This window comes from Choloepus didactylus, chromosome 2 (assembly GCF_015220235.1).
Source record: "Choloepus didactylus isolate mChoDid1 chromosome 2, mChoDid1.pri, whole genome shotgun sequence".
Classification (NCBI taxonomy): Eukaryota; Metazoa; Chordata; class Mammalia; order Pilosa; family Megalonychidae; genus Choloepus; species Choloepus didactylus.
Window position 1 is genome coordinate 142,954,966 of NC_051308.1, and position 17,054 is coordinate 142,972,019.

Consider the following 17,054-nt stretch of genomic DNA (forward strand, 5'->3'; position numbering starts at 1 on the left):
AGATTATTCTTGATTATAAAACAAGGTTGGTTCAATTAGATTTTGCCTGATTATTTACATAGGCATAGCAAAAGTGGTAATTTACCATATAGGCCTTTTTAAGTTTGCTTCATTGATAGTTTTTATAAGGAAACTCAGATTGAACTTTTAAAAGCTTCTCCAGGCTAGGAAGCCAAGCCAAGTACTCACCACTAGATTTCACCTGCAGTACCTATAAATTTGGGTGAATCCCCTTTTCCACAAGTTCTCCCCCAAAATTGTATATTTCCTGGGCTTACCAGGAAATGACCTTCTTCACTCACCTGTGAGGCTGAGAACCCTGTGAGCCAGGTACCAGGCCAGTTTTTCCAAGAGACCTCTGTAAGCATTGGCTCCGTAAAGTTGACTGTAGCTTAAAGGTGTCCTACTTCCTTAAAAGTCTTGGTTATAAAGCCAATGTTTCCAATTGTGTACATTATAAAGAAGGACAGAATCTTATTGAACCTATGCAAGTGATTATATTGTCATGAAAATAAGGTTACTGAAGAGCTTTCGAATTGCGGAGAGATTAGGTAGGGATAAAAAGATAAATGTTTCAATTTGTTGTCAAAAGTATAGTTTACTGAGAAGATGGCAGCCTAGAGAGGAGTGGAAGCTAGTTAGTCCCCCTGGAACAACTAATAAACAACCAGGAACAACTAGTAAATAATCTGGAATCATTGCTGGGGACAAATGTGATTGTCCACACATCATACACCAACCTGGATTGGGAGGAATGCCCGAGATCGCAGCATAAAATCTGTAAGTAAAACCTGTGGACCCAAGCTGAGAGCCCTCCTGCACGGCAGCCCAAACTGCAAAGCCTTGCTGTGCTAAAGAGCAGTACTCTCTGAACAAGCTAATACACCTCAGCCCAGCATCAACTGAGGTTTTAATTAACAAATGTAGACTACTCAATACAAGTTATGAATCCCCAGAAAGCAGACAGAGGCCTTTGGTGATGACTGACCCTGGAGAGCCAGAGGACCTCTCTAGAAGGGAGGGAACCCCAGAGGACCAGGTGCTATCTCTGGCCAGTGGGCATAAGTGAGGGTGGCTGCAGACCTGCCCTGAGGGGGGCTTTCTGTCCCTTTTTTGGCTCAGTGGAGAAAGCCTCAGCCATTTTCAGTTCCCAGCATTCTGATTCAGACAGGGGTGGAGATAGCAGAGTCGGAGAGACTATTTGAATGCAAATGATACCTCCCTAGGGGTTGTATCTTCCCTAAGAGGAAAGAGGTGGTGCCAAGCTCTACTACCTGCCTTCCATTCAGAACCAGATGCCAGAGCCTGGGGGAAAACAGCCAAGGGCCACACCTCCTTATACCAGCCTGGAGTGACAGGCTGACAAGTACCACCTGCTGGGAAGAAAAGCACAGTGGCTTTAGGCCTCAAAAGGTGTGTCAGTCTTCTAAGACACACCCTCAGGGAGACCTGATACTATTGCCTCCTTCTGAAACCTGAGCCTGTTCTGGTCTGGGAAAACGTGATTGGAGTAACCAAGGAAACCAGATGCCTAGACAACAGAAAAGTACAACCTACACTAAGAAAAATGAAGTTATGGCCCAGTCAAAGGAACAGACTTACAACTTCAACTGAGATAAAGGAATTGAAACAACTAATGCTAAATCAATTTAAAAAGTTTAGGGGAGATGTGGCAAAAGAGATGAAGCCTATAATGAAAACATCAAAAGTTCTAAAACACAACTGGCAGAATCTATGGAAATGAAAGACGCAACTCAATGAAAGACACAATGGAGACGTACAACAGCAGATCTCAAGAGGCAGAAGAAAACACTCAGGAACTGGAGAACACGACACCTAAAAGCCTACACACAAAAGAACAGATAGAGAAAAGAATGGAAAAATATGAGCAACGTCACCGGGAATTGAATGACAACATGAAATGCAGGAATGTACATGTCATGGTGGTCCCAGAAGGAGAAGAGAAGAGAAAAGGGGCAGAAGCAATAATAGAGGAAATAATCAATGAAAATTTCCCATCTCTTATGAAAGACATAAAATTACAGATCCAAGAAGCACAGCATACCCCAAACAGAAGAGATCTGAATAGGCCTATGCCAAGACACTTAATAATCACATTATCAAACATCAAAGATAAAGAGAATCCTGAAAGCAGCGAGAGAAGAGCAATACATCACATACAAAGGAAGCTTGATAAGACTATGTGCAGATTTCTCAACAGAAACCATGGAGTCAAGAAGGAAGTGGTGTCATATATTTAAGATACTGAAAGGGAAAAACCACCAACGAAGAATCCTATATCCAGCAAAACTATCCTTCAAATATGAGGGAGAGCTTAAAATATTCTCTGACAAACAGACAGTGACAGAGTTTGTGAACAAGACACCTGCTCTACAGGAAACACTAAAGGGAGTACTACAGACAGAAAGGAAAAGAGAGGAGTGAGAGATTTGGAACAAAGTTTTGGGAGATAGGAGCAGAGCAATGTAAGTACACTAAACAGAGATGACTATGAGTATGGTTGAAAGAGGAAGATTAGGAGCATGTGGGATACCAGAAGGAAAGAGGAAAGATAAATACCGGGACTGTATAACTCAAGGAAACCTAGGGTGCTCAACGATTGTGATAAAAGGTACAAATATGTTTTTACATGAGGGAGAACAAATGAATGTCACCATTGCAAGGTGTTACAAATAGGGTGGGATTGGGGGAAAAATGCAATCAATGTGAACTAGAGACTATAATTAACAGAGACATTGTATTGTGCTTCCTTTAATGTAAAAAAGGCAATATACCAAAGCTAAATGCATATGAGGGTGGGGGCATCGGGGAGGGGTATGGGACTCTTGGCATTGGTGATGTTGTCTGACTCTTTATCCTACTTTGGTTTAATGCTGTCTTTCCTTTTGTCACTTCCTAGCTGTCATGTTTGTTTGTTTGTTTTTCTTTTTCTTTTGTCTCTCTATCTTTGACTCCTCCTCCTTCTTTGTGAAAGACATGGAGATGTCCTTATATAGATAGTGGTGATTGTGGTGAATACATAAATATGTGACTATACAGGGAACCATTGATTGTTTACTTAGGATGGAATGTATGGTGTGTGAACAAAACCATCTTAAAAAAGTGGGTTGATGAAGAAACCTTGAGGGCACTATATTGAGTGAAATAAGACGCATAAGGACAAATATTGCACGGTCTCACTGATATGAACTAATTATATTATGTAAACTCATAGACATGATATATAAGTTACCAGGATATAGAACGAGGCTAACAAATGGGGAGCGGTTGCTTATTATGAGCAGAATGTTCAACTAGGGTGAACTTAAACATTTGGAAGTGGACAGAGGTGATGGTAGCACATTGTGAGAATGACTAACAGTGCTGAATGGTGTATGAATGTAGTGGAAAGGGTAAGCTTAGAGTCATGTATATCACCAGAACGAAAGTTGGAGGTTAAAAGATGGGAATGTATAAAACAGTGAATCTTGTGGTGGACAATGTCCGTGATTAACTGTACAAATATTGGAAATCTCTCTCATGAACTAGAGCAAATGTATGACACTATAACTAGAAGTTAATAATAGAAAGACATATAGAAAATATATATATACCTATTGGCAAACTATATACTACAGTTTGTAGTATTTTAACGTTCTTTCATCAACAGTAGCAAATGTACTATACCAATACTATGAATCAACAATGGAGGGGGGATGATTAGGGATATGGGAGGATTTGAGTTTCCTTTTTTTGTCTTTATTTCTTTTCTAGAGTAATGAAAATGTTCTAAAAATTGAAAAAAAAATTTATTGTGGTGACGGATGCACAGCTGTATGATGGTACTGTGGGCAATTCATTGCACACTTTGGATCTTTGGATAATTGTATGGTTTATATGAACAATCTCAATTAAAGAAACAAAGTATAGTTTACTAACATGTTATGACCCTACCTTTATATTGAAGATGAGGCACTCTGGCCTGTAACTGACTCCAAGTACCTTTAGAGAAGGAGAAGAGTAAAACAAATAAGCAAACGACTATTTGTGAATGACGAAAGATTAAAATGGCCATTATTAAATTATTACTGTTTTACAACAGTGAAAGATCTGAAGAGAGTACATTATAAAAACAATGCAACTGACAAGGAAATTTGGTTGTTTCTGTGACATATAATATTTTTTTAAATAACAGAAATTATGACTGATACCATAATATTACTAATATCAGGCAAAGCAGTATCAGTCATATCATAGACAGTGAGACATTGACTTATCTCTAGGAACTTTATACAATTTCTGAAATATTTCAATTAATAACATTTTATCTACACAGATTTTCCCTAGGAAAGGTTAAGCATCTCTTTTAATTTGACAGCACTTTCCATGCAATTCATAACATATCCTAATTATTCTTAGGTTTTACCTCTCTTTTTACAAGGTGAAAGAACAAATCCTTTGTGATTTTCCAGGGGCCCTCTGGAAAATTCCAAAGATAGTCTTAGACCAACAAGACAGTCATATAGGATTTGATTTGGAGAAGGCAAAATGTCAAAGTTGTCAGGAAATTTGAACACTTAAGTTAAATACATCATGGGTCACTGTGAAACAGTACTTGGCTCTCTTAACTAAAATGAAAATAAAAAAATTAAAAGCAATTATATGAGGTAACAGGATTGCTTAGTTTTTTTAAAATTGAGAGGACCTGATTCTCTTAAATGATCAAGAACATGATAAAGTCAACATAAAGTACAGGGAATTATTCTGATAAGTCATAGAATCTCTGCCTTCTAGGCCAATTACTCAATAGGCAAGAAGACCTTTTACAACCTCTTATTCAGAACAGACCAATAATCCAAGAACATGTTGTGATTTTAACATAGAAAAAAAAATTCTATTTTTGCATCAATATATTATTTGATACTAAAGCTCTTTAAAAGATCTTATAAATAAATTCATTAAATTGTACCCATCTTTGACAAGAAATAAAATTTCTTTTCTGTAAATCTGCTGCAACTTTTCATATCCATTCAGGTTTTATTCTGCACTTTTTCTCATTCCACCCAATTGTCTATTTATTTTAGAGAAGAACTACTCTCTTCTTTCTTAACAAAAACATATCTTGCCTACTTTGCACAGAGGACTTAGCGTAAGCCTAGGGTTTTAAATTATCAAAAGATCTTGGAATTTATCTTAGGCTGACAACCTATAAAACACAATTATTGTTGAAATAAACTTTGTCAAAATAATGATTCAACATGGTTAAAGGCAAACTTAGAATTTTTATCATCTTAAACATCTAGTAGTTTGTTTGATCAGTAAACCTATGTAAGTTTTGGAAGAATGGACCTAAACTGAGTAAAAATATATTCTTCTACTGTACCTCAGAAGACAATTAAATCTCATTTGCCAAATATCAACCTAACTTATGTGAACTTGAATTTTTAAAACATTTGAGTTAGTTTTTTTATAAGCGTACTTTTTTTTTTTACATTGGAAGTATTACAAGTTCAGTTTCTTTAACTCTTTGGATTTTAGGAATATTTAATTTATGTAAATGCTTATTTATCTTTAAGCTAATTTGAATACAGCTCTTTTAAGGAACTGTATAAGGTAATTTGGTAATACCATCTGGAGGTAGGAAAATATATATATACAACATATATAGCATACATACATTCATAACCATACAGGCAGACACAGATAAGAGCTTATAGCTTCAATTTAAAATTTTTCAACCATGAGTCAGATATAACCACAGAAACACAAAACTCACTGGTTTATGTACAAGAGCTGGCTTTTTGTCTTTGCCCCACTTTATATTTTTTATCAGAGTTGTTTTTGTTCCTGCAAGATGGGACAAGTTGAGATTGCTTGTTTGATATGAGGGCTAAAGCGCTCCCCCTCCCTCCCCATCCCCATCCCACCCTCAATGTTTGTGGAGGAGACCTTTAAGATTTTCTTTGCCTTAATGTGTAATCTTATGGAGGCTGTGAACTAAATTTTGGGTGAGGGATTGAGGAAAGACCACACAGCTGTCTGGAAGTCTCCAAAGCCCATCTAAGTGGATAAAATATCCAGTCTGTTTTCAGTTAACATTTTCAGCCTCAGGTAGTTGATTTTGGGGTTCTTGAGTCCCTGGAGAGTACCCAATGGGGAAGAGGCGCTGAAGTTGCAGTGATTATAGGGAGGAGTGAAGGGTAATGAGAAAGGAGAGGTCATAAATCAGCCAGTTTGGGGAGATCTCAAGTTTCTCAAAGAGGCCATTGTAGTTCTGGGGAGCCCGTAGTGAAGTCACGCTTTGTAGAAAGAAGGCAGTCAGTGTTAGAACCATCATGGCAAAGTATATAATCAACAGGAGTGCTCAGTAAAGGAGAATTAAACGACTGAGAATTTCCCCTCCTTAAGAGAATCGCCTAAACAACAAACCAAAATGTAAGTGAGATTTCAACAAAGAGGAAGCTCAATATTTAAGTGTGATGTCAACAAACAAAAAAAGACAGAGAAGATGGAGGCCTCACAAAAAGAGCCAGGAAGAGTCCTTCTCAGTGGAAGGGGTCAAAAGAGCCAGAAGACTTCCCTCCAGGAAGTTTCTTGCTCAACAGAGCTGAGCCAGGAAGAAAATCCCGCTCAGTGGAAGGCGTCTGGGAGGAAGGAGTAAGGAAAGGTCCCATTCAAACAGAATGAGTCAAACAGTGAATCCCCAGTTTATGAAATCTCAGTAAATGAAAAGAGTACTCTCAAAGAATCAAAGTCAGGTCCTTCCTGTGCTTCTACAAACTGTCTGGAGGGCTGGATAAGGAAAGAGTCAGACTCACTGTAAGGGTGTGCATCCAGGGTCCTCAGTGAGAGGTCCAGGGGTCCAGTGATAAATCTGATACTGTCCAAGTCCTGGCATCAATAAACTGTCAAGGAAAAACTGCACAGCTCAATGTAAAACAGGCAAGAGTGACTTTATAGTTATTATGGCAGAGGAGAGAGAGTTGAACTCAATTCTGAGGAAGGCAGGGATGTGGTTGAGTTTTATATCAGGGTAAGGTCAAAGGAAAAGTCCCAGTAGGCCATCTGGTGAAAAGAGGGGAGGGAGAGGTTGGGGGCGAGATGGATAACTTCTTATAGCTACTCTTCTTTTTTCCTGTAGTCTGAGTGCTTTGCTCTGCAGTTCCATGGCGAAAAGATTAGTTTCAAAGTAGTCAGGACCACGGAGGGGGCAGGTAGGGGTTTATGTAGATCGAGACCGGCAGTTTGGTCAAGACAAAGAAAAATAATCTTGGTCAAAATGTAGTTATTGTGTAGTATTATTGTTCTCATTTTGCAGGCAAAAGTAACCAAGTTCTAGTTACATTAAGTAGTGTGGCCACTTTCACAAAATTAGTAAATAAAATAGCCCAGGGTTAAGGCCAGATCTTAACCCATGCAATAGTGATGTTTCATTTTCCACAAGGGCAGATTAATTTATTATCATTACTGGAAAAAGAAAGCAAGAATATTTGTATAGGTGTAACTTACTAATGTCATCTTTATAGAAGAGGGCAACTGTATACATGTGTAAGACACATGTAAAAACAGAGTTTTTCGAAGAAAGTAACTTTAACTTATATAGCTTCATCACAAAATATGAGAATTTTAGACCTGAACGTGTGCTCAATCATTTATCTATTCATTCACTGTGGTACTGGGAAATAATGGTGAACAAGAAGAGCCAGAGTCTCGGCTTTCACGGAGTTAGCAACCTTGGAAGAGTGATAATCATCAATCAAAATATTACTCTAATGAATGTATAATTTCATTCTGAGATAGGTGCTTTTAGTAAAAGCATCACAGTTCCATATGAGCAAAAACAAAATAAGCTGTACTAGCCTGGAGGTTGGCTGGGGAGTTGCTGGGGTGGGAGAAGTCTTCCACAGGCCAAGAGGAAGCCGTGCTGAGATAAGATATAATGGATGAGTAAGATGTGATATCCAAAAATGGGTGGGGATGAGGACTATTCCAGACAGATGGAAGTTGGACAGAAGGTATTTAGGGAACTGAGGGAGGGGAGGCTGCACGGGTGGGTTAGAGTTTATACTTTATTTTAAGAGAAATGGGGAGCCAAATCACAAAATGGTTTTCAGGAGGATTCTATTTGCATTTTGATTTGGAAAGACCATCCTCACATCATTGTAGGAAATGGATTGGAGAGGGACAAGACTGGATCCAGGGACACTTTTCAGGAAGTTTTGCAGGAATCCAGACAAGAGATGGTGGTTACTTAGTCTTTGATGTTGGTGGTGGAGATAGAATGAAGCAGATATAGGAAATTAACATATTTAGGAATTAAAATTGAGCACATTGAGTGGCAGGTTGAATATAGGAGGTGTAAAGGATAACATCCAAGTTTTCAGGATTGTACAACTAAAAGGGGCATGTTGCCCTTCCCTGAGAGGGTCCAGAAAAAGAAGGTCAAGTTTTGGAGTAGACTGAAGAAATGGACAGGTCTTGAATTTAGTTTTGAACATTTGCTGAACTTGTCGTACCTTTGCCAAGCAAAGAAATAGAGCTAACATAGTCTGTGGCAGCCTCTTCACTTTCTAATTGAGTAAACGAAGACTCAGAGAACTATCCAAGAGCAAGAAGACTCAGGCAGATTCAGGATCAGAAAGCACACTCTTGCTTTTTCCTACCAGCATTTTTGCTAATAGGAAATCAGTTCCATAATTGTGAGTAGCATCAGATAAGACATGAAATATTCGGATACGATTCTAAGGAAAAATTGGTGACTTCTTTCCATATAATTTAAATAATAACAGTAACAATGAATAACTATTATACTAATAGATGCCATTTGATAAGTATTTGCTATGTGTTAGACTTTTAAGTACTTTATATAGGAATTCTCATTTGCTTTCAGTGTGTTGTCTTAGCCCTCAATTAAGGTGAAGAGTTAACTGACACAACCTTTCAAATAATTTTCCACATCTTAGTGATGTAAAAAACAATTGAACCAATTTCAGAGACCCATATTAATTTAAGAACTTCTCTTCATCTCATGAGTTCATATGTCCATGTGCATAGTTATTTCAACAAATTTTACCTCAGAAGAAAGTAATAGCATTTTTTTCATCTGACCAATATTCCAATAATTTATAACAGCAATGAACAGTAAAGTAGTGTGTATGTGTATTTCATGAAATAGGTGTGAAACTGCTTGGGTTTTTGTTGTTGTTGTTGTTGGCTAAAATTCTTGATTATATCCTTTTTACCCTAGAGCATGGGTCATTCAGCAAACTACAGCCTATGGGCCAAATTTAGCCCATTGACTATTGTTATAAAGAAAGTTATATTGGAACACAGCCTTGCCCATTCATTTAAAAATTATCTGTGACTGCTTAGTTCTAAAGTGGCAGAGTTGACCAGTTGTCCCAGGGACCATTTGGCTGGAAGAGCCAAATATATTCACTATCTTGCTCTTTACAGACAAAATTTGCTGACTCTTGGTCTACAGCAGTCAATGTCTATTAGTCTTTTATAGGGTCATGAAGTTGTTAAAAACATTTGATGATAGTTTTATCAAGCATCTCTCTCCAAGCAAGCCCTTATATCCTTATATTAAAGGTCTTGGTGCCAACAATAAAGTTCAGGTATCAAAGTTTCAGAGTTTGATCTATGCTTCTGATCAGTAATTGCTCAGGGAAATGGAAGGATAACAACTATATCCCAGTTTGCAAGAATTTTTTTTCTGACATAAAATCTCCTAGTATATTATTTTGTATATTTGTAAATTATATTTAAAAACTGGAGAGTAACCAAGATCTAATTGGCCTTTGAAAACATGCAATAATGAACCCTAGTAAAGACAAAAATCTCCAATGGAGCTTTTATGACAATATACAATGTTAATGTATAATTACCTATTAAGCATTTACTTAAAAAGTATGAATGCTAAGTCACAACTGTAAGTTCTGAATTTTGATTTGACATTAGAATATAAAGCCCAGAAAAGGAAAACTCAAGAACATTTTACCCAGCAGTTAACATAAGCAACTAATCATCCTGTGTAGTTTAATTCAGTCTTTCTCAAAGTGTGATTTACCTGCGTCAGGAGCTTCTGGAATGCATTTTAGAAGTGCCAACTTTAGCAAACCAATCCTTCATCTACTAAATCAAAATCTTTAGGGGAGTGCTTAGGAATGTGCATTTTTAACATTTTCAGAACTCTATTTTTATGCATACTACTATTTAAGAACTTCTAGTTTAATTCAAATTCCAACAGCTATGGAATATAATCAGTTGAAACAAGGATCAACTCCCTTTCTTTAAGCTATTTCATTAATAGCTCCAGTAAACTATTGTTGAAATGCCAAGTATATATGGGATACAATAACAGACAATAAACTGGGTTAATTAAAGGGAAGATACTAAAGGATGCCAATTGTAGGATTACTATGAATGTAATGATCTTGAAGCAATGGGAAATAATTAGCATTTAAATTAAATTGTAGCTTAGCCACATTAGCGAAAGGTTAACTTGCTATGAATTTTTATAAGGTTATGGTATTATTTTTGGATTGATTTGAGCATTGACTATGTCTTAATTTAATGAAAATTTTAGAGTAATAAAATTGTCATTATTAATTGAGCTACATATTCATTGGTGAATCTTCTCAAATGTCTCTGCATTGCTGGAGTAATTACAATTTTTACAAGGTAAATCTGAATATAAAATTACATACATGTAATATTTAAGTTACTTGAATACTTTGTTATTGTGATTAGATTTATTAAGCCACTCCAAAGGGTCATGGTCATAGGGAGCATGGTTTTAGTCTAACTGTAATTGTTTTTTGAAATTTTAGGTTGTGTGTGTGGTAAATAATTTCAAAGGAAGACAACCAGAAAATGAGCATATACATATGGATAATCTGGCACAGATGCCAATGATCAGCATTCCTCGAGTAGAAAGTCCTTTGGAAAAGGTAACATCTGTACAGGTGATTCATATTTTTAATTCTAAAATGTGATTGTTATCCAGATTGAATGACTAATTACACCTGTGTATACATCTGAAGCGTACCTGCGCATTTTGTGCTGTTTTACAGAAACAATCTCAGCGTCTAATGTGGTATTTAGCAAGAATTTAGCCACTGAAGAGTTTATCTTGCAAAAATGCATATCTTATTTAAAATATCTTTTTGTATTACTCTTGCTAAAAGCTGAGTACCTGTACGTAGGATATTGTCAGTACTTTGCCATAGCTTCTGAATAAGGAGCCTTGTGGAATGGACTGACACATAGGTAAAATAAGAAGATAGTTTTATGTGATAATATATGCATTTTTTCATAAAATTTATTCCATTTCTTCCAGGCTCCATGTATATGAGAAAGTGCTTAGTATAATGCCTGGCACATAGTTGGGGCTCAATAAATATTTGTTTAATCTCAGTGTGCAAAGGTCTGGCAGCAGGAATGCTCCAGTCATGCTCTTCACATCAGGGAGGCACCGAGGGTCAGTGGGCTGAATGGTGTTCCAATGGCAGTTCAAGCCTCAGGAGCATGGCAATGAGATAGCAGTCCTGTGAGAATATGTGCTAACCCATGCTAACTAATTTCCTTTTTGATGATGATTTCAGGCTGACATCATAGACGTAGTTAATAAAAATATAGCCAAGTATTCAACAAAAACTTCTCTTGAGACTTGTAAATGAGATAGAGTGATATTTCCTAAATGATGATGCAGTTATATGCATTTGTCACTGGTTAAGTGATTTCACAGGGGCTTTGACTAGTGGCTTTGCCTCAGCCCTGTCAAGTTCCACATTTTGAACAATATTTTGGATAAGGAGTCCAATTACATGCTATTCAAGGATGCAAATGGTATGAATCTGTGTGGAATAAAAGATCTTGAGAATCTGCAATAAGGTATAATTAATGATTAACTATAAGCAAAGGAAATTCTTTGTATTTGGATTAAAAATTATTCATAGGTAGGGTGGGGGTAAAGTACCCAAATGAAAAACTCTTGGAGGTCATAGTTGATATTATTCAGCATGTGTCAACAGCATGATACAGCTGCCAGAAAAGTCACTATGATCTTAAGACCCACTCAGAGAAATCTATATTCTGAATGAGGGGATTTATGGTTTGTTCTGCTTAGCTCTGGTCATACAAACTTGGAATAATATGTACTGCCCTTGGCATCACATTTTTAAGGTAGGCATTGACAAAATAGAATAGTCAGCACTCAGTAAACATTTGTTAAATGAGTGAATGAATGTGTCTAGGATGGTAAATGGACTCAAAATGGATTATGAGGCACTGCTGAAGGAAGGAAAAATGATAAGTCTATAAAAAAAGAAAACTCTCAGAAGAAGCAATGACTCTTATAAATATCTGAAGGGCTGTCATATGGAAGAGAAATGGCATTTGTTCTGAGGAGTTCTCATAGATCACAATTGGGGTGAAATAAAGGAAAGTGTAGAAGTTAAATAATAGCTGGAAAGAAGGAGAAGGCAACAATGGAATGGCTGCCTTAAGAGAGAGTGAAATTTCCTTTTACAGAGGGATTCAAGCAAGGCTAAATAATCACTTATTCACGATACTATGGAGTGAATTCAAGTATTCAAGTGCAAATAGAGGTACTAGATGATTATGATGAAGATGATATGATGGTGATGATGATGATGGCTACTGTGCCGGTTTGAATGTATTGTGTCCCCCAAATGCCATTATCTTTGTGGTTTTGTGGGACAGACATTTTGGTGCTGGTTAGATTTGCTTGGAATGTGCCCCACCCAGCTGTGGGTGGTGACTTTGGTGGGATACTCCCATGGAGGCGTGACCCCACCCATTCAGGGTGGGCCTTGATCAGTGGAGCCATATAAAACATGCTGACTCAAAGAGACTGAATAGAGTGCCGCTGTGAGTGACGTTTTGAAGAGGAGCAAGCTTACTAGAAAGGAACGTCTGGGAGGAAGCCATTTTGAAACCAGAGCTTTGGAGCAGATGCCAGCCACGTGCCTTCCCAGCCAACAGAGGTTTTCCAGACGCCATTGGCCATCCTCTGGTGAAGGTACCTGATTACTGATGTGTTACCTTGGACACTTTATGGCCTTAAGACTGTAACTGTGTAGCCAAATAAACCCCCTTTTTATAAAAGCCAATCCATCTCTGGTGTTTTGCATTCTGCAGCATTAGCAAACTAGAACAGATTTTGGTACCAGAGAAGTGGGGTGCTTTTGCTGCTGAGTTTGCAAATACCAAACATGTTGGAAAGGCTTTTTAAATGGATAATGGGGAGTTTCTGGAAGAGTTGTGAGAAGCTTGACAGAAAAGGCCAAAACTGCTTTAAAGAGACTGTTTATGGAAATATGAACTCTAAAGATACTTCTGATGAGGCCTTGAACAGAGATGATCAATGTGTTGTTGTGAACTGGAAGAAAGGCAAACCTTGTTTTAAAGTGGCAGAGAATTTGGCAAAATTGAGTCCTGGTGTCAGATGGAAGGAAGAATTTAAAAGTGACAAACTGGAATACTTAGCTGAGGAGATCTCCAGACTACGTGTGGAGGATGTATCTTGGCTTGTCCTTGTAGCTTATAGTAAAATGCGAGCAGAGAGAGATAAGCTTAGAACTGAACTCTTTGGTTCAAAGAAACCAGAAGTTGATGGCTTGGAAAATTATGGGCTTCCAGTGGGTGGAATCCCAGAAGCTACAGCCCAACGTGAGGATATAACCAAACATGGAACCCAGCCGCCATTTCAGTACAAGCCAAGATTGGAAAAGGAGTTAAGCAGAAAGGATTTGTGGAAAGTCCTGTTGTCTGATGGCTTTGACCCCTGTGTGCTTCACGCAAAGCCAACAGAATTTTTGCGAGATCTTTATAGACAGAGCCATTGCCGGTCTGGACTGGAGGAGACAGACAAGGAAAAAATTAAAGGAAAAATCTCTTCAAAGACAGAGCCATGGAAGTTGAGGTCTGGAGTCAGGAGGTCTCGGGCTGGGAGAGAGGAGCAGCCCACACACATGGAAAGGGTGAGTTTGCCCCAGAGGTCGAGGGTGGGCATTCCACCTCAATGCTCTGGAAGAGTTTTGCCACCTGAGGTCCCAAACGGGTGGAGCACATTCCCAGGGAATTGGGGAGAGCCTGGCTGCCACCACACTGTTCTCAAGGGGTTGAGCATGTGCCCTGGAGATGGAAGGGAATCCGGGAGCTGCCCTGATGTTTGAGGAGGGTGAGGCTGAGAAGGTGGTCTCCCCAATGTGTGGGTATGTTGGAGCACTCACCTAAGTGTTTGGAGAGGAAAGGGCTGCCACAAAGGCCCTTAGGAAGGGTTAGACTCCCGCTCTCTCAAGCCCCAAGGATGCAACGTTGTTCTGTAAATGACTCTCAGACTTTGAAATCTAATGGAGTTTGTCCTGCAGGTTTTAGGAACTGTTTTGGTCCTGTTAACCCTGTTTTCCTTACTGTTTCTCCTTATGGCAATGGAAATGTTCATCCTATGAATGTCCCTCCTTTGTATATTGGAAGCATATAACTTGTTCTAAGTCCACAGATCCAAAGCTAAAGGAGAATTGTGCCTTAGGACCCACCATGCCTGTAATTGATTTTGATGGGATCTTGTACTTAACTTTTGTTACTGAAATGATTTAAGTTTTTGTGATATTGTGATGGAATGAATGTATTTTGTACTTGGAAAGAATATGTTTTTCTGGGGTCCAGGGGGTGGAATGTGCCAGTTTGAAGGTATTATGTCCCCCAGAAAAAGCCATATTCTTTGATGCAATCTTGTGGGGCAGACAGAATAGTGGGGATTAAGTTGGAACATTTGAATTAGGTTGTTTGCATGGAGATGTGCCCCACCCAGCTGTGGGTGGTGACTTTGGTGGGATACTCCCATGGAGGTGTGACCCCACCCATTCAGGGTGGGCCTTGATCAGTGGAGCCATATAAAACATGCTGACTCAAAGAGACTGAAGAGAGTGCAGCTGTGAGTGACGTTTTGAAGAGGAGCAAGCTTGCTAGAAAGGAACGTCCTGGGAGAAAGCCATTTTGAAACCAGAACTTTGGAGCAGACGCCAGCCACGTGCCTTCCCAGCTAACAGAGGTTTTCCAGACGCCATTGGCCATCTTCCGGTGAAGGTACCCGATTGCTGATGTGTTACCTTGGACATTTTGTGGCCTTAAGACTGTAACTGTGTAGTGAAATAAACCCCCATTTTATAAAAGCCTATCCATCTCTGGTGTTTTGCATTCTGCAGCATTAGCAAACTAGAACAGCTACCATTTAATTATCTTTCAGTATGTGTCAAATACTATGCTGATCACTTAGGTAAATTCCATGAAAACACTTTTAGTACTCTACAAGTATAATGTCAATCCTTACAATTTTTAAAGCTGGGTATCATATCACTATAGTGGCAAAGACTGCTATGTCCACCAGCATCCCTTCTTTGCTTCTTCCTTTTAATAATTGAATTCCCCAATTTTAGCTATGCCCATGACTGACCAGTTAGTCTATATTTCCGGGCTCCCTTGCCGTTAGGTATGACCATGCACTAAGTTTAGCCCAATGGAAGATGAGCAGAAGGGATATATTCAACTTCTAGGTCATCTTTTTGAAGATTCTTGCCCAGGACTTTATCTACCCTTTTTGCCAAATGGAAAAGGCAATGAATGGAGTAACCTTGGAAGTCACTTTTTAAGATGGCCAGTCCATTTTGCCAGCCTGGGTTCCTGGATGAGCTAATGGAGCCGAGCCTACATATACTCCCTAGACTGTACAGAGAAAGAAATAAACTCCATTCTTCCCTTAATCATTGGATTATTTTAACCTCTTTTCTACAGTGGTTTAGCCAATTCTCTATTACAATAATTTTCCCCATTTTATAGTCAAAGAAAACTGATCTTCTAAGAGGTTAAGTAATTTGTCAAAGTCCACATTGTTGATAATTGGCAGAGAAAAATTATACAATGTATTTAGACATTGTATTAGTCAGGGTTCTCCAGAGAAGCTGAACTGACAGATTATGAAATTTATTATAGGAATTGGCTCACACAAGCATGGGAATTGGCAAATCTGAATTCCACAGGGCAGGCCACAAGTTGGGAACTCCCATAAAAGTTTACGATGAATTCCCCAAGAGAAACTGGCTGGCTGAAGTAGGAATAGAAATTCTTTCTGACTGCTGAAATCATCAGTTCTCCCTTTAAAGCCTTCAAGTGATTGAATGACACTTCTCTCATTGCTGAAGGCCATCTCCTTTGTTGATTGTAGATGTACTCAGCCCAGATGCAATTCACTGAGTAATGATTTAATTCCAGGAAATACCCTCATAGTAACAATCAGGCCAGTGCTTCCTTGACCAAACAACTGGACACCATAACCTGGCCAAGTTGACACATGAACTTAACTATAATAGATTCATACTTATGTGGTAAAATATATTTTTAAAAAATGAAATAATATATACACAATTAGATCTTATTTACCTTAAAAAATAAAGATAGAAAGCAGTGGAATTTAGGAAGAACTCAAACATATTTTGAAGATAATGGTCAGGGTAACATTTAGAGTCTTTTCTCTTTATATACTCTGAAAATAACTGAAATCATCACAGTTTTCTGCTTTTTAACATATCTGTTTGTATGAGGGTTCTTTAGTAGCCTCCTACTATTACTAACTGTTCTTATATATCGTTATATCATTCTATGTATTAAATGATTTTTAAAAATTCCTGATATTGATATTATGCAAGGATATTTTTATTTGCAATGAGTTTTAAAATATTAGGTGGAAAAAGCAAAAGTATTTTATTAGATTCTATGAATTGCTAGGGATCAGTGTTTACTGATTTATTTCTTTCATTAATTGTTTGTGTATTACAAATGTGAGTGCTTTGTTTTCACTCAGGTAGTTAGGGGATAGCGAGGATTTGAATAAGAGTCTCCCCTTTACCCAGAGAGGAGGGCCTTGGCACCTCTCCCTGCTGAGCTCCCACTTCCTTCTCAGCTCGTTTCATTCCCATTCCAAGGCAGAGTGAGACTTGCAGAGTGCGTGGTCGGCTCCCAGCAGTCAC

At 38.2% G+C, this 17,054-nt stretch overlaps 1 protein-coding gene across 1 annotated transcript in view; it reads left to right on the plus strand.

Moving 5' to 3' along the window:
- Window positions 1-17,054, plus strand: part of PLPPR5 (phospholipid phosphatase related 5) — a 156,367-nt gene that overhangs the window by 121,499 nt on the left and 17,814 nt on the right. The window contains 1 exon segment of the mRNA XM_037815686.1: window positions 10,836-10,970. Within this exon segment, the coding sequence (XP_037671614.1) occupies window positions 10,836-10,851 (16 nt within the window). The 3' untranslated portion in view covers window positions 10,852-10,970.